The sequence below is a fragment of the Bos grunniens genome, chromosome 7, assembly GCF_055505025.1.
Source record: "Bos grunniens cultivar Pamir isolate PY7600 chromosome 7, Bosgru_T2T1.0, whole genome shotgun sequence".
In the NCBI taxonomy this organism is placed as follows: domain Eukaryota; kingdom Metazoa; phylum Chordata; class Mammalia; order Artiodactyla; family Bovidae; genus Bos; species Bos grunniens.
Window position 1 is genome coordinate 35,428,151 of NC_141171.1, and position 25,400 is coordinate 35,453,550.

General features: G+C 37.6%; 1 protein-coding gene across 39 annotated transcripts in view; it reads left to right on the plus strand.

Annotated features, from left to right (window-relative positions):
- LOC147369033 (uncharacterized) overlaps nt 1-25,400 on the plus strand; it is a 1,040,253-nt gene that overhangs the window by 343,757 nt on the left and 671,096 nt on the right. For 4 of the 39 annotated variants that reach the window (XR_015167200.1, XR_015167201.1, XR_015167193.1 and 1 more), the window contains exon 1: nt 16,717-17,211. The exons of 22 other annotated variants lie outside the window; for them this stretch is intronic. Coding sequence is in view for 2 of the 17 variants with exons in the window: in XM_086410779.1 (XP_086266905.1) it covers nt 16,579-16,601 (23 nt within the window). In the remaining 15 variants the exon portion in view is untranslated. 13 more of the 39 variants (XR_015167209.1, XR_015167207.1, XR_015167212.1 and 10 more) reach the window with 9 other exon arrangements.

Genomic DNA, 25,400 nt, shown 5'->3' on the forward strand with positions numbered 1-25,400 from the left:
AAGAAGATTTTAATGAGGGAGAAAAATGTCAACATTTCAATGGGTGATAGGTTTTTGTTCAGAGCAGCTGGAAGTTATGAATTGCCAATTAGGAAAACTTTAGTAATATAGGAATCTACATTGCTTTTCCAGGATTTATCTGAGTTTGGCAGCCATAAATTTGGAAATTCAATAATGACTTGGGGTTATTTCCTTATGTTGACTAATATACTTTTGTAAGATTTCCCATTTCATGTGTTACAGATTGAAGTAACATAAAACTTATCATTTAAAAGGTGAATCTTTATCATTTTAATTAGTAAAACACTATTTTGGTTTACTGACTTTTAGAATATCTGTACAATATAAAATGAAGAGGAAAATTAAAATTAACACTTAACCAGTTACTTTGATCAATGTAGACAGCTTAAGTAGTCATTCCAGATCTCAAAAACAGATTGTTTTCCCCCAAAGACTTGAATGATCTGTATGACAGATAGACTGTATAATTGTAAAATAACTTGTTAAATTTCTGTTGTTTGAACTTAATTTCACCAGCTGTCTATTTAACAACTAATTTTTCAGGATCTACATGGGGTAAAAAGTGTTCACAGAAGAACTTACAAGCTAGTAAAACATGTAAATAATTTCTCTATGTCAATAAATAATTTTCATTAAAATTTTTCCTAAATGGAGAATAAGGCTACCTGGATCTTCCATGTACATTTCTGCTTCTGTGATAGCTCTTTTTGGAAACAGTTCTCAACATTAAGTTAGAACCATGCATCTTCCATCCTTTTAGATTTTGAAGATATCTTATTTGATTTCTATTTAAAATATGGCTACAGTTTACCAAGCTTCCCTGGTAGCTCAGTTGGTAAAAGAATCTTCCTGCAATGCAGGAGACCTGGGTGTGATTCCTGGGTTGAGAAGATCCCCTGAAAAATGGAATGGCAACCCACTGCAGTATTCTTGCCTGGAGAATTTCATAGACAGACTTGCAAAGAGTTGGACACGACTGAGCGACTAACACTTTCATACTTTTACCAGAAGGTAAAAATAGAAACTGTGGTGTTGGAGAAGACTCTTGAGAGTCCCTTGGACTGCAAGGAGATCAAACCAGTGCATCCTAAAGGAAATCAGTCCTGAATATTCCTTGGAAGGACTGATGCTGAAGCTGAAACTCCAATACTTTGGCCACCTGATGTAAAGAACTGACTCATTTGATAAGACCCTGATGCTGGGAAAGATTGAAGGCGGGAGGAGAAGGGGATGACAGAGGATGAGACGGTTGGATGGCATCACCAATTTAATGGACATGAGTTTGAGTAAATTCCGGGAATCGGTGATTGGACAGGGAGGCCTGGTGTGCTGCAGCCCATGGGGTCGCAAAGAGTTGGACACAACTGAGCAACTGAACTGAACTGAAAAATATAAAGAATGAAACACTATGAGATAGAAAAGTACATGCCATAATATTTAAAAGACAATTTATTCTGATCAGCTAAATTGCCCTAATTAAAATGCATAAACTCTGACATTAAAATTTTGTTCTCCACATGGAAATTACTTTTGTCCTTGGACCTTGATCCACTTGTTACAAAAGAATATTATAAAAAAGATTATAATTACTTACCATGTTTTGTCAGTGTCCATTTTTCCTACCAAGGGAATGGTCAGAGTCGTTTGAGAACAAAAAGCTCTCTTATTGACTAATGATGCCTGAATTTTTCCTTTTTGTCATTTCCCCCCTTCTGATGTGGCACCTCATATTTTTTATGCTTCTCTGCTATCCTGCTGTGAGAAAGAATAGTAATTATATCTAATTAGAAAAGATTAAAATGCTATGACTCACAGAAATAATGAAAGTTGATTATGTTTTATACAAGGCATAAATCCCAAACCTGCATTTTACACTTGAAATTAGCTTCCAGGCTGATCAGCAGTGTAATAACAGTGTGAAGAATGTTCATCATGGTGCTTGTTTTGCTAAATGCACTCCCCATCCCAGGTCTCAGCCTTGTCATCAGAGACCCATCTTCCCTTAAGTTGAAGAAAGAGAGTTCAGGTTGATCTTTTTAAAACCTTAGTTGACTTTGTAATGTTTTGATCTTATTTATTTTAGGTATGCTTATTCTTAGTAACATGTGAGTACTAAGTAACATCCATGATTATAAAAGAACTAAACAATTCTTTTGTTTTCCCTTTGAACAGGCTCCAGGACCAAACCATTTTTCCTCTTTTATTCAGATTTTCTAGGTTAAAAAGATAAAATGCAATCTAGAGCTGATTGTTTCCTGTTAAACAATGAGGATCTTTTCCCAACATGGACTCAGCATGAATGTTCATTTCAGTTCTAGTCCAGTTCACAAAAAATCTTTCCTGCACATGGGCATTGTCATCTAACATATGCAGTTTTATAGTAGAGCAGAGGGAGACATTACACACAAATAGATTTGTGCTGTAAACACATATGGGCATAAAGGATTGTTTAGAAGGAAAGAGAAAAAGAAGCCAACATCAAAACTTCAAAAGGACTGAAATGCAATTCTAGAATGCAAGAAATTCTCATTTGTCTGTCTACCTGTCTGACATGAAGATCATAACTTTCTGAAATATAATGCATTAAAATGTTTTCTAAGTCCCATGATAAGATAATTCTGATAACACATTGGCATCATGTGAACATGGCCCCGTTAATCTGAGTTAGATATCCCCTTGGGGAGATAAGCTGCTTTTACTCCACAGGTGAGTGCACGTGAGCTGCAGCCATATTATGTGTAACTAGAGCCTGTGATCTTGGTAACTCTGAGAACAGACAAGATTAGACACTATGAGGTGTATTTATGTGATGGGACCTTTTTCCTGTGATCTCAGTGTGCAATGAAGGAAAAAAAGTTATTGAAAATTCTATTAACAACTTTGTAGTTAAAAAAAAAGAGAAAGAGAGAGAGATTGGGAGCATGACAAAGAAATGTACAAAGTTACTTCTAGGGAGAAAACATTGGTAAATATTACTTCATTCTAAATGAAGAGAAGGAAAATATAGTACCTTCCAGAAATTGAGTGGGAATGTTTTTAAAAGTAGCAGTTCTTTTATTGTAACACTTGTAAGTTCACCTCTTCAATTGCTTCTTTTTCATGGAGGAGTTTCAGTGGAAATAAATGCATATCATAAACCAAGAGTGGCATTTCCAAATGGATCCTGTGAAGGTTATAATATAGAAATAATACAGTATTCTGTGTTGGAAACAAAATGAGTAAATGTTTGTTCTCAAATGCTATCTCATAAAAATAGAGAGTCAGAATTTTGTTTCTATAGCTTATATTTATGTACTTGGATTTCTCTCCCCATCCTTCCTTTCATGTAAATTTCACAGTCAATCATTATAATCATCCTTTTGTAAACATTCCTGAGTCCCTTCGATCTTACTTTATCAGACTCATTTGGCAAAAGGACAATCCACTCTTTGCAGAGAAAGTGATCTTTTCATGTAAATTTTATGTTTTATGTTAACATGTAATATATTAAAACATATTTAACAAAATTTTTATGTTTTACATAAAAACAACTAGAGAAAAACAAACAAGGATCACTGTCTCTCACTCTGTACCTGCACCTGCTTAGATGAATGTGATTTTAGTAAACTCAGAAATTACAACTCTGCTGCCCTTCTCAGTGACCACAAACTTCAAAGGCTCATGCCTGGATACAGCACTTTTCTCACACTCCCTCACTGTTTAATACCATCTTTTCTGTCCTCACACCTCCCAGTTCTACCCACTTCTAGATGATCTCCTTGCTTCCCATTTTTCTAAGAAAATTGAAGTAGTCATAAAAGATATGTCACAGCTTCCCAGCACCCTGCTATGCCATCTTACTTTTCAATGTAAGAACAATGTGAGTTGCTTTGTAAGTCATGTTCCTTAAATTTGTGCACAAAACTTATCCCATCTCATCTGCTTACGAACATTGCACCAACAATTCACCCCCTGTCCTACATCATAAATTTCCCCTATCTATGGGATCATTTCTATGCGTATACTAATTTGTAATTTTTGCCAACATTAAAAAAACCCCTCTTTACTCACTCAATTTTCTCCATCAGTTAACGTTCAATTTCTTTGCTCCCCTTTATAGCAAAATTCCTTAAGCAGGCTGTCTATACACATGGTCTACAATTCTGCTCCTCCCCTTCTGCCTTCAGTTAATTCTACTCAGTTTCTCATTTCTGTCATTTCCTAAAAATTGCTTTTGTAATATCACAGAGACCATACACGGAAAAGCCCTGCAGTTAATTCTCAGTCCTCTCTTATCTGACTTATTAGAAGCATTTGACACAATGGATCATTACGCCTTGATAAACCTTCTTTACTTTTTGTTCATCTCCTTTGCTGGTTGCAGTCTGTTTTTCCTTTGCAATTTAAGAATATCTGATACTAATATTAAAAAACAACTAGAGAAAAAAATCAAATAAGGATCACTTTCTCTGCAATTAATGACCAGGAGTAAAAGCCCCTAGACATTTCCAACAGAGCAAATGTGTTTGGTTGCCCACTTTTACACTGTCCAACCCCTATAGTCTATTTGCAACATAGTAACCAGAGGGATGGTTTTTCCTGTGGTCATGTATGGATGTGAGAGTTGGACTGTGAAGAAGGCTGAGCACCGAAGAATTGATGCTTTTGAACTATGGTGTTGGAGAAGACTCTTGAGAGTCCCTTGGACTGCAAGGAGATCCAACCAGTCCATTCTGAAGGAGATCAGCCCTGGGATTTCTTTGGAAGGAATGATGCTAAAGCTGAAACTCCAGTACTTTGGCCACCTCATGCGAAGAGTTGACTCATTGGAAAAGACTGTGATGCTGGGAGGGATTGGGGGCAGGAGGAGAAGGGGACGACAGAAGATGAGATGGCTGGATGGCAGCACTGACTCGATGGACGTGAGTCTTGGTGAACTCCGGGAGTTGGTGATGGACAGGGAGGCCTGGTGTGCTGCGATTCATGGCGTCGTAAAGAGTCGGACATGACTGAGTGACTGATCTGATCTGATCTGAACCAGAGGGATTTTTAGGAATATAGGACAAGTTCTGCCACTTATGTTCACAAACCTAAAGTGTAATTTGGTATTCCTGAAGGTAAAGCTGTATTCAGAAAAGAGGAACCAGAGATCAAATTGTTAACATCTGTTGGATCAGAGAAAAAGCAAAAGAGTTCCGGAAAAACATCTACTTCTGCTTTATTGACTATGTAAAAGCCTCTGACTGTGTGGTTCACAACAAATTGTAGGAAATTCTTCAAGAGATGAGAATACCAGACCACTTTACCTGCCTCATGAGAAATCTGTATGCAGGTCAAGAAGCAACAGTTAGAACTGGACATGGAACAACAGACTGGTTCCAAATCGGGAAAGGAGTGTCAAGGCTGTATATTGTCACCCTGCTTTTTTTTTTTAACTTATATGCAGAATACATCATGTGAAATGGTGGGCTGGATGAAGTATAAGCTGGAACCAAGATTGCTGGGAGAAATATCAATGACCTCAGATATGCAGATGACACCACCCTTATGGCAGAAAGTGAAGAGGAACTGAAGAGCCTCTTGATGACAGTGAAAGAGGAGACTAAAAAAGTTGGCTTAAAACTCAACATTCAAAAAATTAAGTAAGATCATGGCATCCGGTCCCATTACTTCATGGCAAATAGATGGAGAAGCAATGGAAACAGTGACAGATTTTATTTTCTTGGGCTCCACAATCACTGCAGATGGTAACTGCAGCCATGAAATTAAAAGACACTTGTTCCTTGGGAAGAAAGCTATGACCAATCTAGACAACGTATTAAAAAAAAATTAAAAAGCAGAGATGTTACTTTGCCAACAAAGGTCTGTCTAGTCAAAGCTATTGTTTTGCCAGTAGTCATGTATGGATGTGAGAGTTGGACCATAAAGAAAACTGAGTGCTGAAGAATTGATGCTTTTGAACTGTAATGTTCGAGAAGACTTTTGAGAGTCCCTTGGACTTCAAGGAAATCAGTCCTGAATATTCATTAGAAGGACTGATGCTGAATTTGAAGCTTCAATACTTTGGCCACATGATTCGGAGAATTGACTCATTGGAAAAGGCCCTGATTCTGGAAAGATTGAAGGCAGGAGGAAAAGGCGACAACAGAGGATGAGATGGTTGGATGGCATCACTGATTCTATGGACATAAGTTTGAGCAAGCTCTATGGGTTGGTGATGTACAGGGAAGCCTGGCATGCCGCAGTCCATGGGGTCGCGAAGAGTTGGACACGACTGAGCAACTGAACTTCACTGAAGGTAAAGCCGGCCTTTCAATTAGTTGTAAGGTTCTAGGTTGGTTGGCCTATGAATCATGATCTTTCTGATCTGATCCGCATTTCTCTTCACCTTTCTCACTCTACTGTTCATTACTTTCTTCAGTTCTACTGTTCATCACTTTCTTATTTCACTAAACCATAGCCTTTGCACTTGTTGTACGTCTGTCTGGAATGTTCCTTTTTCCAGAGACTTAAGTGGCTAGATCCCTCATCGTTATCAAATCACGGACTCAAAAGCTACTTTCTCAATGACATCTGTCCTGTGCACCCTATTTTATTGCATTTTATTTTTCAGAAACATTTATTATGTATTTTTGTCCGTGCTGGGTCTTTGTTGCTGAGTGAGGGCTTTCTGTAGTCATGGTGTGCAGGCTCCTCACTGCAGTGGCTTCTCTTGTTGCGGAGCACTAGCTCTAGGGCACGCTGACTTCTGTCGTGGTTCTCAGGCTCCAGAGTGCAGACTTGGTAGTTGTGGCACACAAGCTTAGTTGCTCCGTGGCATGTGGAATCTTCTCGACCAGGGATTGAACCTGTGTCCTCTGCATTGCAAGGCTGATTCTTAGCTACTGGATCATCAGGGAAAACCCACCCTGTTTTAAATTGTAAGTTGGTTCTTGACTGACACTCTCAATCTCCTCCTCCTGTGCTTTTTCCATTACTCTGATCAAAATATATCATTTACTTATTTTGTTTCTTATTTATTGTCTGCTTTACCCGTTCCTCAGGGAAAGAGAGGTTTGTCAGTTTTATTACCTAAACCAGAGGGTCTCATATTTTAGTGTGAAACAGAATCACCTGGGGACTTTATTGGATCACACATCGCTGGACCGTACTACCAGAGTTTCTGATTCAAAAGTATGTTGTAGGGTCCAAGAATTTGCATTATATCAAGTTCAAAATAGATATTAACATGGCTGGTTCAGAGGCCACACTTTGATAACTACTGACCTAAAAAACTCCTGGCGTATCCTAATAAATAGCCTGATAAATAGCTGTTAAATGAGTTAATAAAGTTGTGTCTCATTTTAATGTGTATTTGTGAGTTCTGTTAGTACTGCAGTCTTCCAATGTGCTACTTTTCTGTTTTTCTTCTTTTCTAAAATTTTTTGTTTTCACTATCACTTTGTTACTAGGATGTTTATTATTTTTTTTAGTTGAGAATATTAATTTTGTCTACCACATATTTGGAAGACACATTTTCTGTTTGGCTTCTATCATTTAATATTGTTTATGCTGTATGATGGAGAAGGCAATGGCACCCCACTCCAGTACTCTTGCCTGGCAAATCCCATGGACGGAGGAGCCTGGAAAGCTGCAGTCCATGGGGTCGCTAGGAGTCGGACGCGACTGAGCGACTTCACTTTGACTTTTCTCTTTTATGTATTGGAGAAGGAAATGGCAACCCACTCCAGTGTTCTTGCCTGGAGAATCCCAGGGATGGGGGAGCCTGGTGGGCTGCTGTCTGTGGGGTCGCACAGAGTCAGACATGACTGAAATGACTTAGCAGCAGCAGCAGCATGCTGTATGATGACAAATTTGAAAATATGTCATCAAAATTATTAATGACCTTGTGTAAATTTTAACTTTGTATGTTGATTTAGAAAATCTTTCTGCTTCCTAAGATTGGATATATATTTGTTGACATTTTCTTTTACTATTATTGGTGGCTCAGACGGTAAGGTGTCTGCCTACAATGTGGGAGACCCAGGTTCAGTCCCTGGGTCAGGAAGATCTCCTAGGGAAGGAAATAGCAACTCACTCCAGTATTCTTGCCTGGAAAATCGCATGGACAGAGGAGCCTGGTAGGCTACAGTCCATGGGGTTGCAAACAGTCAGACATGACTGAGCAACTTACTTTCACTTTACTATTATTATAATAGTATAATAATTATATATATACTATAATATATATTAATTATATATTACAAGGTATAATATATAATTATATATATTTATATATGTTATAATATGAATATATATTTATATAATTTATACAATACATAAATATATTCATATAATTTATATAATATATAAAACATACATATATAATTATATATTATATATTATAATAATATATACAATATAATATATAATAATATATACTATATATAATATAGTATATAATAATTATACTAGTATAATACTATTATTATAATACTATATATTATTATAATAAGATAATTATAATAATATTATTACTGTTATTTCCTTCTACTTTCTTTATGTTTTCTCACTTTCAGTTTAACTCTTTAATCTATGTGATATTTCACATATGGTGATTTAAAAAATCTATTAACTGAGCTTGCTATATATAAGCTAGTAGGCAGAGTCGGACACGACTGAGCGACTGATCTGATCTGATCTGATCTTAATATCTGGTAGGGCAATTTCTTCCTTATTTAGTTTTCTAAGGAGTTTACTAATTCATTACATTTTATTTAAGGGAAACTTCATCAAATTAAATACTGTTAAAAGTTTTACTGAAATTACATTAAAGCTGTAGATTATTTGGGGAATTTATATTTCTACAATATGGAGATTAGTTTTGCTATTCAGAATCACAAAATAGTCCTGAATTGTCAGGCTTTATCTGTTTTTCAGTATATTTTTCTAGCTTTCTTCATATTTAATAGGCTTTATAATTCACTGTTTAACTTAATCCTTGTGTAGTTTTGTTAATATGATCCAGTTTTAAGTATATCTCCTAATTGATTATTATATACACACATCCAAGTGATTGATTTTTATGTACGTAATTTTAGTAACAGACTGCCTATTGAATTGTCCTATTGATTTTTTTCCTGTTGTACCTTCTGCGTCCAAAAATAGTATCATAATATTTATAAATAATGATATCTTATCATTCTTTTTTATTTTAAATGTTTTATTCATATTTTGCTTTCTTGTTCTGTTGCATTAGCTAGCAATTTCAACAATTGTTAACATAATGCTTGTGCTTGTGGCTATCTCTTTTGAAGTTAATTATTTGCTGAAGGATACTTTTCACTTTTATGTTATCCGGTTATATGTCTATTGTTAATTTATAGAGATATTTTAAAATCAGAAATAAACTGAAATTTTGTCAATTATACTATAAATTAATAAGTCTGTATGCTTGGGAGATATGAGAGAGTACTATGTCTCTCTCCACCTCCAAAATTCATATGTTGAAATCTTAGCCCCCAAAGTTTATGGTATTAATAGGTGAGAACTTTGAGAGGTACTTATGTCATGAGGATGGAGCCCCCATGATTGGGATTAGCTATCATGTAAAAGAGATACCAAAGACCTCTCCATGTAAAAATTACAATGAGAAGTATACAACTCAGAAGAAAGTCCTCACCTGACCTTCCTGGTACCTTGACCTTGGACTTCCAGCCCCCAGAACTGATTGAAGTAACCTTTTTTTGTTTGTAAGCCATCCAGTCTATACTCTTTTTTGATGGCAGCCTGAACAGACTAAAATAGGAATATATGTACTAAAGAATCTAGTATCAGTGATAGTCTAGAGAATTATTTTCTGTATTGTTTAAAGGTGGAAATAAAAACTCATGATGGATTTATAAGTTGGTAATTGTGATTAATTTCCTTAATTAAAAAGAAGATGTGCCTGGGACTTCCCTGGCCATCCTGTGGTTAGGACTTCATCTTTCAGTGCAGGGATGCAGGTTTGATCCCTGGTCTGGGAGCTAAGATCCCATTTGCCTCACAGCCAAAAAACCAAAATGAGAAATAGAAGCAATATTGTAACAAATTCAATAAACACTTGAAACAAGAATAAAAATTAAAAAAAAATGAGCCAAGCACACACACACACACACAGACACACACTATACAACTACAGTTTAAACTTTACAACAGTTGAAAAGGAGGGCAGAGATAATGCCATCACACTCCGGCACACCCACATCATGGGATAGTTCATTTTAGAAAGATGATCATATTTTACAATGAGACCAAAAGTGCCCTGAGACATTTACAGTTGTAAAAGCTTAGTTTGGGGCTCCCCTGGTGGCTCAGACAGTAAAGAATCTGCCTGCAATGCAGGAGACCTAGGTTGATCCCTGGGTCAAGAAGATCCTCTGGAAGAGGGAATGGCTACCCACTCCAGTATTCTTGCCTGGAGAATTCATAGACAGAGGAACCTGGAGGGCAATAGTCCATGGGGTTGCAAAGAGTCAGACATAACTGAATGATGAACACTTTCACATTTTCTTTTTCTTTCAAGCTTAGTTTGTGGGCAACTCAGTTCAGTTCAGTTCAGTTGCTCAGTTGTGTCCGCTTTTTGAGCACATGAATTGCAGCACACCAGACCTCCCTGTCCATCACCAACTCCCGGAGTTCACTCAAACTCATGTCCATCGAGTCGGTGATGCCATCCAGCCATCTCATCCTCTGTCATCCCCTTCTCCTCCTGCCCCCAATCCCTCCCAGCATCAGAGTCTTTTCCAATGAGTCAACACTTGACATGAGGTGGCCAAAGTACTGGAGTTTCAGCTTTAGCATCATTCCTTCCAAAGAACACTCAGGACTGATCTCCTTTAGAATGTACTGGTTGGATCTCCTTGCAGTCCAAGGGACTCTCAAGAGTCTTCTCCAACACCACAGTTCAAAAGCATCAATTCTCTGGCGCTCAGCTTTCTTCATAGTCCAACTCTCACATCCATTCATGACTACTGGAAAAACCATAGCCTTGACTAGATGGACCTTTGTTGGCAAAGTAATGTCTCTGCTTTTGAATATGCTATCTAGTTTGGTCATAACTTTCTTTCCAAGGAGTAAGCATTTTTTAATTTCATGGCTGCGATCACCATCTTCAATGATTTTGGAGTCCCCCCCAAAAAAAGTCTGACACTGTTTCCACTGTTTCCCCATCTATTTCCCATGAAGTGATGGGACCAGATGCCATGATCTTTGTTTCCTGAATGTTGAGCTTTAAGCCAACTTTTCACTTTCCTCTTTCACTTTCATCAAGAGGCTTTTTAGTTGCTCTTCACTTTCTGCCATAAAGGTGGTGTCATCTGCATATCTGAGGTTATTGATATTTCTCCCCGCAATCTTGATTCCAGCTTGTGCTTCTTCCAGCCCAGTGTTTCTCATGATGTACTCTGCATATAAGTTAAATAAGCAGGGTGACAATATATAGCCTTGACGTATTCCTTTTCCTATTTTGAACCAGTCTGTTGTTCCATGTCCAATTTTAACTGTTGTTTCCTGACCTGCATATAGGTTTCTCAAGAGGCAGGTCAGGTGGTCTGGTATTCCTGTCCCTTTCAGAATTTTCCACAGTTTATTGTGATCCATATAGTCAAAGGCTTTGGCATAGTCAATAAAGCAGAAATAGATGTTTTTCTGCAATTCTCTTGCTTTTTCCATGATCCAGAGGATGTTGGCAATTTGATCTCTGGTTCCTCTGACTTTTCTAAAATCAGCCTGAACATCTGGAAGTTCACGGTTCATGTATTGCTGAAGCCTGGCTTGGAGAATTTTGAGCATTACTTTACTAGCGTGTAAGATGAGTGCAATTGTGCTGTAGTTTGAGCATTCTTTGGCATTGCCTTTCTTTGAGATTGGAATGAAAACTGACCTTTTCCAGTCCTGTGGCCACTGCTGAGTTTTCCAAATTTGCTGGCATATTGAGTGCAACACTTTCACAGCATCATCTTTTAGGATTTGAAATAGCTCAACTGGAATTCCATCACCTCCACTAGCTTTGTTCATAGTGATGCTTTCTAAGGCCCACTTGACTTCACATTCCAGGATGTCTGGCTCTAGGTGAGTGATCACACCATCGTGATTATCTTGGTCGTGAAGATCTTTTTTATACAGTTCTTCTGTGTATTCTTGCCACCTCTTCTTAATATGTTCTGCTTCTGTTAGGTCCATACCATTTCTGTCCTTTATCAAGCCCATCTTTGCATAAATGTTCCCTTGGTATCTCTAATTTTCTTGAAGAGATCTCTAGTCTTTCCTATTCTGTTGTTTTCCTCTATTTCTTTGCATTGATCGCTGAAGAAGGCTTTCTTATCTCTCCTTGCTATTCTTTGGAGCTCTGCATTCAGATGCTTATATCTTTCCTTTTCTCCTTTGCTTTTTGCTTCTCTTCTTTTCCCAGCTATTTGTAAGGCTTCCCCAGACAGCCATTTTGCTTTTTTGCATTTCTTTTCGATGGGGATGGTCTTGATCCCTGTCTCCTGTACAATGTCATGAACCTCATTCCATAGTTCATCAGGCACTCTATCTATCAGGTCTAGTCCCTTACATCTATTTCTCACTTCCACTGTATAATCATAAGGGATTTGATACTGGTCATACCTGAATGGTCTAGTGGTTTTCCCTACTTTCTTCAATTTAAGTCTGAATTTGGCAATAAGGAGTTCATGGGTGACTAGCTGGCTTTAAAACTATAGATGCGTATAAGTTTAGTAGCTTAGGCATCAAGTTGACCCAGGGAAAGTCAGTATTCTGGACAGCTCTGTGGGCTCTCAGGGTCTTCGGCTGGGAGGATGATTTCTTTGCCTGATGGTATTTATTCCGGTATTTATTCCTTCCTGTAATCAATAGTGGAGAAGGCAATGGCACCCCACTCCAGTACTCTTGCCTGGAAAATCCCAGGGACAGGGGAGCCTGGTGGGCTGCCGTCTATGGGGCCGCACAGAGTCGGACATGACTGAAGTGACTTAGCAGCAGCAGCAGCAGCAGTAATCAATAGACAAACAAGGTTGGGCTGGTTGTGTTTGTTTGAAACTCTAGCCTCGCTCAAACACCACTATCCTTCAAAGATCAGTGGAGTACGTTATTGAGCATTGGAATGTAACATTGTGTGGATGGTGGCATTTCATCTTTTCCTCAAATTTTTTATTTCTTAAACCAGAATACAAATGTAAATCAGTCTGTGGCTGGTTTTTGGACATTTTGAAAGCACTACGAAAGTAATTACAGATTTTGTGTGTGTGTGTGTGTGTGTGTGTGTGTGTGTGTGTGTGTGTGTATGTGCATATGTTAAGGAAAACTATCATGAACAGAAAGATCCTTGATGGGAAATTTCTCATCTCCTTCTTTTTTGTGTTCTCAATCTCCAGGACTATGCCAGGCCCCCAGAGATCCCTTGAACCAGGCCTCCATGATATAATGAAACAGAATCAGTGAATGAATAACTCATGAGAGAGATTGTTAATGTAGCTACCAGTATAACAGCTGTTTCAAATCATCAATATTGTTTTTTTCACTGTATCTTGAAAATTTTTCTAATTTATATTCTTGAGGATATATTTAAACCTACCAGAAGTATATTCATAAATATGTTTCTGAGAGTCCCTTGCTTCTAGTTAGTTTTTCTGTCTATATTCTCTGGCAAATAGTAAACAAAACAATTATTTACCTGTATTCAGCTACTGATGCCTAACTAGTTCTACTAATGTGATTTGTTCAAACTTTTACTATAAAGATGAGTGAATGAGTATAATACAACAAAATTTTCCATATTCACATGACATTTTAAAGTTCCTTTGATATTGAATTTTCTCCATTTTTGGTAAAGACTGCTTTACTTCATGTTAAGAAATATGTAATAGTTTATTCTCAATTGCAAACAATTATCTTATTACTTAATTTTTTTTTGCCTTCAGATATAAATGAATCTCTTAAGCTGGAAAATAAGTAATTTAAAGATCCTATATGAATATTTAAGTAACTTTTTCTGCCTTCATCTTTTTTCGTGCCATTTAGTCTCTTTCACAAACATCTAATTTGCCTTGATTTGAACTAAGCAGGCAGCATGATTTTTGGTACAAACTTTGGTTTTAATTTTTCCATCATCTTCTTTAGAACTTTAGAGTATTGCTTCACTGCATTGCAGGTTTTAAACATGACTCTTACTATAGCCAAATTTTCATATCATGCTGTCCACTTCTAGAATTCTGTGAATAAAATAATGCTAATTGTGTTCTGGCTACTAAGTAGTAATTAATAGTAAGTAGGCAAAAGAGAACCCTAAATTTTACATAATATCGCTTTTAGCTCTCATCATATTTACCACAGAATGCTGATAAGTTGATATATTTACCCTACATGTAGGTATTAATTAATACTTACAAGTTGGTACTCTCATGTAGCTAAAATGTTGATAAGTTGATGACAGTTCAGAAATAGGTCATTGCTGCCGGGAGAGAAAGCATTTTTTTTTTTTCAAAGAAATTCTCTAAGAAACACTTTTACCTCAAACCCATTATTGAATGGGCACAGCTGCAAAACCTCAGCACTCACGAGGGGCTTTGCTCATTACTCCATTTCTCAGATGTCACTCACAGAGCTCCCCACACAGAGAAGGCACTGTAATGACTCTCGCCTTCCTGAAATAAGTACTTTGTGCAAACAGTGGAGCAGGTGTACTTAGGCCAATGACATGACAAAGTACAAGGAGGGTGCCCTGTTCAAGGATGGGCTGATTTGCACACAGGGAATTGATGCCACTTAGGAGTGCACATTGGTTGAGCTAATCCAATTGTTGTTTATCCTTGAAAAGATTCAGAAAAATTGGTGGAAAGGATGAGGGCTTTGTAAGAGCTCTTGGACAGTGTCCTCACACTTAAGTAATGGGCAGAGCAAGTGGAAGCCATAGCAACATCTGCTCCTGCAAACCACGCTCTAGTTTTGTTTTGCTTTGTTAATTGGTCCTGTAGAGAAAATGTAGTTTGTTCACAATGAATGCTAATTTCTTCATAAACTATTGCAGTAGCCTCCTCTGTTTCCACTCTCATGTCTGTGGTCCTTTCCCCACATACATAGAAGACCTGCTATTCTTTTTCATTTTTTAGATCTGCCTGATCATAGTCACTGTAAACCATAGAATTTTAAATTGCTATCTTAGCCCTAAGGCCCTGCAGAGTCTGCCTCCTTCTGATTTCTCTGACTTCATCTTATACAACTCTGAGCCCTGCTCATCTAGATACCTTGGCCTCCTATATTTTTCTCCAAGAATTCAAACTTGTTTCTGCCTCAGTCTTGTTTTTCCTATTCCTGAAGTAAGCTACCTCCCCACTGAATACCCCTCAAAAGTTCTTTGCTTTGGTGATTCTTCATAATTCAAATCTCACCTCAAACTTCTCTTTCTTAGATATGCCTTTAAATTAGCATGTCTTGTTCTATTCTACTGATTTTAAATTTGCATATCTTGTTCACCATTATAATACTTTTATTTTCTCCATTTCCTTTACAGGTAACAGAAATTACATTTTTATTTATTGTTTCCTCTTTGTTTTTAGGTTTCTCTAACAAGAATGTATACTCTGTGTGAGCAGAGTACATGTCTATGGTTGAGGATGGTACCCCAGCATTGAGGACACTGCCTGACATACAGAGGCCCTCAATAGATGTTTGCTAAATATATAACTGAGTAACTCAATTGTGGATAAGTAAATATAGTGACTTTCAGCAACCACATTCTGTGAGTAGTACAGAATTTTCCCCATGCCAGTCAACAACTCTGGTATGTCCAAGATATCATTTGTTTAAAACAGCCCAAAGTCATTTCTTGGTTTTTATTAAGAAAAATTTATAGAAAACCAAAATGAATGATTCATTTATTTATTATTCAAAATAAACTCATAATTCAATGCCAAAAGGAATATAGAGACCCTACCTTTTGTCTCCATAGATAATTGTTAAGTTCTTAGAAATGTCTTGAAGAATAGTAGCACTGCAGACCAAAGGTCAGTGACTCCAAGAACTTGGAGTCAGCTGTGTCTAGTTTCAGTGTGGGCAGTAGTTCCAGACAGATAACGCAGGAAGAGGAGAGACAAAAAAGTGCAGTTTGGAGATTTCAGGAATCTGAAAAATGCTGTGGAGTGATGGTGAGTTTGGAAAGGTGGAGAGAAAGTAATTGCAAGAGACTGTTAGAACCAATCACAAACTTGTCATCTAATTTCATACGAAATACCAAGGCTACAGAACTGTGTTGGCCAAAGCAGTGTTGTGCAGAGCAGAGGTGGAAGTGAGGAGGAGGAGATGTACAGAGCGTGGGTGAAACTTGGTAGAGCATTACAGAGTAGTTCTCTGAACAGCTGAGGGGGTAGGTGCTGGACTGGGAGAAGTACACCATATAAGTTTGTTGAAAGAGGTCATGCAGAGGACATGGAAGCCGTTGACCAGAGAGCTGGATCCCTTCCTCTGTCCTTGGACTGTCTGTTCTGCTATCCCCGTGCTCGCAGCCATTTCAAGGATGCAGACTTGAAAGAACAACATGTTGTTGAGGCCATCTGAATGGTATATGAGAACAAACCCAGGTAAGGCCCCATATAAACTGTAAAGAGTCTGGCAAGTAGGTTTTAAAGCATGGGTTAAACCATTTCACCTGCCTTCACTAATCAAGGTTGTCTTAAGACTTGCATGCCTTCCAGGCAGCATGTCACTTGAACAATAATATGTTTGCCTGAGTTATTTTCCAAGAACTTGGAGTCAGCTGTGGCTAGGTTTCAGCTGAGCAGGCTTAGACTAAATAGGACCACAAACCCTTCAACTGGGCATGCGTGAACGTCTTCCATGCCCTTTTGATTTTGGACGGCTGCAAACCCCCCTCAGAACGTGCGGATGCCTGGAGCCTAGTTAAACCTGCGCGGAAAGACAGTGACTGCACTTTTCTCAAGTCACCTTTCCCCTTTCCTGAGGGCCTCATACCGCACTGCTTCTCTCCTCTTTAGCCTATAAACACCTTGCCTTCAGGGAGGTTGGGTCAAGATTTGTTCTCCCAATCTTCCCTTGCCTGTTTTGCGAATGAACCCTGTCTTTGCTGCAAACCTCTGCATCTCAGCGTTTTGGCTTGCGAGATGTCAAGCAAGAGGACCCTGGTTTAGTCGCTGGTTCAGAGATCTCCTTAGCTTTTGGCTGCACAAAGAAGTAAGTTCCCTTGCTTATGAAAATGACCACCATTGACCAACCTGGAGTGGGCTATGATCTCTACTTGCCCTCCAAGGCAGGATTCAGGAGTTTCAGGGGTATTTCTACTGGTGGTGCGACTTTGGTCAAATAGTTTAACCCATGTGAAAGGGTTAAGGCTGCCTAAAACTTGTTCCAGGTATCACTGTTTGTACATTTTATAGAGGTTGTGATAGAGAAATACCTAGGATACAAGTCATATGTTATATTGCTATTTTAAATCACTCGTGATAGCTGTGTAAAGAAAATATTGACATTGCTTGCTAGAGTTGTGTTGTGAATGAGCTGTGGAGGAAATTGGCTGGGATGTTAGACTAGGCACTTGAAGAAAAACTGAGATGAAGGTATACAGTGAACTGCACAAGCAGAAGAATGGTTGGGGTTATCCACAGTAGCAGGGGAAATTTTGGCCCTCTGTGCATAACTAAGGTAATTAAAAATCCTATTCCTGCCTTGTAGTTCAGGTATTTCTTGAGTCCTGGTGGACATCTGTGGAAGGTGTTCTGTTCTTAAAGAGGGCTGGAAAGCGTGTAGTGGCTGCTATACTCTGGCAGCATCACAAAGCCCTTTAATTTTGCTTCCTTACATGAAATATTGGATGAACAACTGCTATTTTTTATGGGGCATTTAGAAACACCAGATGCTCTTCTCAGAATGTATGAATTCATTTGCCCTCACAAGAATTTTATGAGATAGTTATTATTAACTACTCCATTTTGCAGGTGAGAAAACTGATCTGTGAAGAGATTAAATAGCTCAGGTGAGGTTACATATTGCACATTTGCTAGAGCTGGAATTCATTCCCAAGCATTATGGTTTGGGTAGGCTGCTTGACCATTCTGTGTTAAGACCACCCTATTTTAGTACATTTAGAAGATTTTAAGAGGTACCAGAAACATCTGGGGACTTGATTACCATACAGATAAATGGGCCTCAACCTAAAGGAAATATTTTTTCCCCAATATCTGCAGGTGTCCTTGGTTTTCAGGGGATTTTAATGAATATCCAATTTAAGGACCATTGCTTTTGTCTGTGAGTCAAATTGCCTTGAAATGAAACATATTCCTTTCCATAAAATAGTAATGATAATGAAGTTTAGTCAGGATTGGATTGAGAAACTAATGGGAGAGCTTGTATGAAAACACTTGGAAAATCACTGACTTTCAGATTGCCCAGAAACACCTAAGTGGGTAATTATGATGAAATCCCTGGTCCTCACCTGTAGCTACCTGATAAACGGTATCATTTGATAAAGAAAGCAGTGCAATTGTGTGACACACAGTGGCTTAGTGAAAATGTCACGTGTACAGTTTATACTTTGTAGTACATTGAATATCACCTAAATTTTGGGGGGTACACTTTCTCCTTAGAAAAGTGCAGGTGGAAATTCTTTTGCAGCCCTCCAAAAAGATCAGAGGAGAGGGCACCTCTGTGGCATTTGAAGGTGTGCATCACACATTCGTTGCTTTCCTTTAGAAGTGAGCAGAAATCCCCCATGACTTTAAAGTCCAGAGCATTTGTTTTCAGTGATAAAATATGCATTAGTTTTTATTCTCCTGCTCTTATAATATTCAGTCATTATAATCTTACAAAAAGAAATTTTCTTGTATTGACTTTAATGGTTATCTCTCAAACTGCCAGATGGTTCCATCAACAACTTAAGAAATTTATGAAATTAATCCCTTCTAAACTTCACATTTAATTCTGTTTCAGTGGCTTCAAACCACAGCTTTCATTTGAATTCTGAGAAAATTGGAGAATGATTTTCCTCATAAACTCCAAAATGCTGTTTTGCTCGCTTCCTTTGAGCAATGCCTGATATAACTACAAAGGGATAAACAAGTCTGGCACACAATTTTGCATTAGGCTCCAAGAGGTTTCATTTTTCTTCATAATCCTAATGAAACAAACTTGAGACTAGCAGTGAGTTGGGTTGGGGAGAGTGGGACTTTTCTATTAGGTATTGTATTTGTTTCTTTGTATTTCAGTTGGATTCATCAACTAAGAATTAAGAAGAGGTTAGGAAAATTCACATTTCCCCAGAGCCAGCCATCCCACCGTGGCTTCATCACAGAAGTCATTTCGGTTTCACCTCAATTAGGTCAAGGAATTGAAGTCTGAACTACAGTGGGCCAAGAGAAATGCTCAAGTCTAAGGCAGAACCAGGACCCTTGCCAATCTGACTCCTACAGGTCCTCAGCAGGGAAGGATTTTTCATCATGAATTATTACATGAGTTTTCCTAAAGGGGCTCATTCCTTTTTTTAAAATATATTTTAAATAAATGGCTCATAGTCATCATCAGCTTCTGTGTTTACTTAGGAGAAATATTGCTTCTTATTCTGGACTTGGAGAATATAGACTGAGTTCCATTTTTAACTGTATGACTTATTACCTATGAAACCTTGTCAGGCAGCCTCCCTTCTTTCAACTGTTATACACCATATAATTCAGTGTTTTCTTAAGAATTAAAATTTGTCACAGGCAGAACAAATGTTAATTTTTAACTTGATATCTGGAATCCGAGAATCCTTACTGAAGAGTGGCGAGTTAACTGAGAAATGACTTATGCACGAATTCTGAATGGTACTTCAGTTGATATGTAAACCAAATCAATCACCAGGGCTGAATGGGTAATTGTAGAGCACTGAGTAATTGATTAGTTACTGAAAAGAACTGTCGGTATGAGGCACAATTATAAAACCAGTGCTTAGTGGATTGACCATTCATTTACATTGTCTTCCCACCACATTCCCTGCAGTGGCTTTTCTAAACCTTCTCATTCAAGCCCATTCCCTCCTGCCTTTTCCTGAACAGTCACTGCAGTGTTCAATCAATGGGCCTAATGACTGCCATACAAAGCATAGCATCCTGCTTTCATGGATCATTTTTAAGGCCTCTTATCTTCTGTCTCTTCATCAGCTCATCATTTTCTCCTTTTTCAAATATTTTCTTCGTGAAGAAGTCTTTGAACTCTAGATTTACTGTTCCTCCAATCAAATGAATCCCTTCCCTAAATTATTATAAATCACTACTAATATTCTTTTACAAGACTTGACTTACCCTGTTCTCATGATATAGAAATTGACAATTTTGTTGACTAAGTATACTGTTTTACACTTTATATATTTTTGATAGGATCTGGGTCTAAGTTATCTTTTTGTAGTGCACTGTCCGAAGAAAGCTGAGCACTGAGGAATTGATGTTTTTGAACTGTGGTGTTGGAGAAGACTCTTGAGAGTCCATTGGGCTGCAAGGAGATCAGTCCTGGGTGTTCTTTGGAAGGAATGATGCTAAAGCTGAAACTCCAGTACTTCAGCCACCTCATGCAAAGAGTTGACTCATTGGAAAAGACTGATTCTGGGAGGGATTGGGGGCAGGAGGAGAAGGGGACGACAGAGGATGAGATGGTTGGATGGCATCACCGACTCAATGGACGTGAATTTGAATGAACTCTGCGAGTTGGTGACGGACAGGGAGGCCTGGTGTGCTGCAATTCATGGGGTCACAAAGAGTTGGACACGACTGAGCGACTGAACTGATCCACATTAAATGCTATGTTTGTTTATTCTCAACAAGGGACTTGACTTTACATAGTCTATTGTAGGTGTTCATTAAAGTTGATGGTTAAATCAAGGGCACTTTGAATCAGTTTTAAAAATCAAAGCTGTAAGTACAGTAATGAGAAAAGCAGAGTTTTTGCTATAGAATATTTGTTTCTTTGCAATTTACTCTCATAATGTGCAATGCATTAATGTGACCAGGAAACTGCAACAGGAAATACATATAGTAGGTCTAGTGAACTTTTTTTTTACCAAAATGATTCAAAGATACCACGAAATATGAAAGTGCTGATATGGATTGGCTAAGTATTTACCATTTCCAATCTAGGTCCTGTCCTTAACAATGTTCTGGTTCCCCAACTAATCTTAACACTCTATTGTCAGCATTTTTCATGGAAGGAATGCAGAAATTTGGAGAAAGAAGTGAAATTCAACATTACACTTGATTCACTGTCCTCCGCAACATGGGCCTGGATATTTTCTCATTCTATGCTGATTTCCACCTTATTGCTTCTTTTTTTCTGGCCTCGGCTAACTCCCAAGAAATAAGTAGGATGTATTTTATTATTTATGATATATACATAATCTATATATCAGTTCGGTTCAGTCTAATTTAGCAATGATGAGACAGAATTCAGTAGATAGAATGGAACTGATTCAGAAGACATCTCTTTTTATTTGAAGGAAGGTGGGCCAGTTATCTGAAAGGAAAAACAATATTTTCCTAATGTAGAATAATGCCTTAAATGAGTGACCTAAGATTGCCCTATGTCTCTGCCTCTGTTCCCTTCCCTCTTCCTCAACAATATATTGGCCCTACCTGTGAGGAACTTGTGAAAACTATCTCACTACTTTTAAGAGAGTCAACCAAATGACTCCAGTTTGTGAAGAACATCCTTAAGTATGAGTGGCATAACCTTCGCTAAACTACCCATCCCTTCTTTTCCTTTGGTTCTCCATAAAACCCCTAATGGCTGGGAGGATTTGGGGAATGGCTTGTTCAGTCAAAGAACCAGTTATTCAGTTAACCTGGGTAATTGTCATCTTATCAGTATCTAGTAATAATAATAATTGTATTTATTAAGTAGTAGTTCTTTTTCAGTAATTTATAAAGTAGAGGCTTGTGGCCCATTTCTTTTCATGTCTATCTTCTGTTCCTTCAAACTTGGTTTCTCCATTCTTTATCTTAAACTTAGAAGTAATTTAGCCAGTACAATGAATCTAATTTTGACGTGCAAACCAGTCTGAATTCTGAAACATGAGCTGAGTGATTTAGATTGAAAAGAAAGAATTTTATTTTATTTTTTTAGTGAAAAAACTTCTGCAACTATCATACCCACCAATTGAATGGCTCCCTATTCAGCAGGTTATAAACAAACATTACTTTAACTAGAAGATTACCATGATTTCCAGTTACAAATTGGACTCATAAATTTGCATATTTGTCTTGAGAATATCTTTTTTTCAGTTTGAATTATGAACAGTTAGCCATTCCTTAAGAGTTTGGTTCTTTGAACAACTGTGTGATACAATTTCCCCTTCCTCGTCAAAGAAAAAAAAAGAAAAGGCAAAATAGAATTGATTTAATGGTGAGTGACTTGACTCTTTCGTACTAGTAACAAATGAAAGGTTCTGAAAATGTACCTCCTCTATCTTTTGCTTATTTCCAAAAAGATACCTGACATCTACATATGCTATTGTGTGTTGGCAAAGGTGATTTATGTATAAGCCAGAAGAAAAGCTGTCAGAAATTGCTGTCATAGTGTTCTTGTTCTAAATAGTTGAAGTTGACAGTGTCTCATAAGATCCATAACTGGACATACGACTGTTAATCAAAAGAAAGAATTTACTGGACTCTGATCATCCTGCAGTGAAAAAAATTTTTTTTAAATCTCTCTTTTGTTTTCATGTGTTTATTCAGCTTGTAGTGAAAGAATGGGAAGAGAGATTGCTTGTTAGTACACTGTGCATGAAAAGTCAATTTTTCTTTTGCAGGCAAATGGGAAGTAAATCAGTTTGTGTCACTTCACTTAGAGTGAGAAAACTATTAAAACAACACTGTCAGTACCACAGCATACATTCCAGTTCCGTCAATTCTTGATGTCACTTTGGATAATATGTTATTGTAGGGTAGTCCAAAATAAAGTGATGTCTGTACCTCATTGCTTTGCTTTGAATTGTGGAAGATTTGAAAATAGTGGCATGTTGAGTTAGGATACCACATTGCTAAGTATGGTGTATGATAATAAAACCTTGCTCTACTTTAAACTATTAGTTTAAAGCTTATTAACAACAACAATTATTTGCTTTCAGTATTAAGATTATAATTCAAATGTATTTTTGCATTTGTGGTTGTAATTTTACTAGCTATCAATATTTTCCTATAAAGGAGATAATAACCTAGTAATATTAAAAAAAAAAACAAACTGCTTTCAGGTAGATTCTCATATTAGGCTTTCTACTTACCCGATGTGTCTTTGATGGGGGCATTGCTTGAGTTTTAAATACTTCACATGTGTTTAGTGTTGCCAAGAGGCCCTGAACTCCACCACTACCCATTTTATGCCTTTTAAGAAATAATTGTCTTTTTCAATCACATTCAAATAAACATTTTTGGTACTCAGTACAACCTGATTCTGATTATGTAGCATGCAGCATTCAAGGGATCAAATCACCAGCAATTCACTTCCCCAAGTTACTTTCTTAAATCAGCTTTTAAATAGATTTATGTTGCCTGTGGATATAAAGCAGTAGAGTAAAACTAAACGTTCCTGATTTCCAAATCAGCATTTAAAGAGCTATAATTCATATTTAATGAAGAAAAACAGCTAAATAAGCATCCACAAGCATTTAACTAGAGACTTCATGCTCATAAAGTTTTTATCCCCTGCTAAAAGCCCCTTTACCGTATCTTTTTATTATACTTTGATACAAAATGCTAAAAGGAAGTTGGATATTGTTAGACTGCTATTAAATTATAAGAGAACAAATATTAGGAATAAATTTCAACTCAGTTAACCAGGACAAGATTGGCAATTTTCCTAACTTGTACTTCAACATTTAAGTTCTCAAAGAGAGAAAATGTTTTATAGCCAACAGAACTTGAAACAATATTGAGGCCAGATGTCTCTGACCTTTTGTGTAAGAATAAAGCACTTTCTATTTCAAGGTTGAACATCCTGTTTATAAATAGGTACATTTGTGGTGAAAACTGACTTTGTTTTACCTGTGAAATTGGGTTTGGCTATTTCCCCTGAAATAAAGATGGGCTATTGAGAGCTGCTGCCTGAAGGCAAAATATAAAATTGATAGCATAGTATATGTGTATTTCGGGGTTTCTTGTTTCTCAAGTATACCTGCTTCAAATCTTTGTCATTGAAAACCATCCTATCTCAAAGTCAAAACCAAGATCAGGACTAGCTGAAATGAAAGAATACAGTGTTTGAAAACTAGCTGATTCCCTAAGACATTGTTTCCTTGGTTTCAGGCCTCAATTTTGCTTCTCATTTTGTCTTATTTTCTAAAGCAGACTAATATTGAAGAGGAATGATGAGACATGTTTAGTGAGTATAAATGATCAAGAATGTTACTTTAAATAGACACAGATTTCAGCATTTATATTTGGCCACTGTTTACAACCACACTAAAGAATGAATGTGCCATCCATTCTTCAAGGTGTGACCAATTATTCTGGAAAAGTGAAATTGGCATTCTTGGGCCCAAACAAATTCAGTTGCCTAATCGGCTTCAAGCTCAAAAAGAGTCCTACTAATATTATAGGCATTTATTGAACTTTAATGATATCTTACTCCTTGGAAGAAAAATTAAGACCAACCTAGATAGCATATTGAAAAGCAGAGACATTACTTTGCCAACAAAGGTCTGTCTAGTCGAGGCTATGGTTTTTCCAGTGGTCATGTATGGATGTGAGAGTTGGACTGTGAAGAAAGCTGAGTGCTGAAGAATTGATGCTTTTGAACTGTGGAGTTGGAGAAGACTCTTGAGAGTCCCTTGGACTGCAAGGAGATCCAACCAGTCCATTCTGAAGGAGATCAGCCCTGGGATTTCTTTGGAAGGAATGATGCTAAAGCTGAAACTCCAGTACTTTGGCCACCTCATGCGAAGAGTTGACTCATTGGAAAAGACTGTGATGCTGGGAGGGATTGGGGGCAGGAGGAGAAGGGGACGACAGAGGATGAGATGGCTGGATGGCATCACTGACTTGATGGACGTGAGTCTGAGTGAACTCTGGGAGTTGGTGATGGACCAGGAGGCCTGGCGTGCTGCAATTCATGGGGTCGCAAAGAGTCGGACACGACTGAGTGAATGAACTGAACTGAACTGAACTGAATGATATCTCCAACTCTCTTTAACATAGTCATCACATGTGGAAGTTTGTAAGTTTAGTTGTTTTGAAGAACAAGACAATTTTTTTTTAAATTTCAATCTTATAAAATGTATTTGCCTTTCCAGAAAGGACAGTAGGACCATAGCAGCCTTCTCTTTTCCTTTCTTTCTGTGGCATAGTTTTGATCAGTGCCCCAAGACTAGATGATCCTGAAGAAATCTCTATAGACTTGGAAATAAA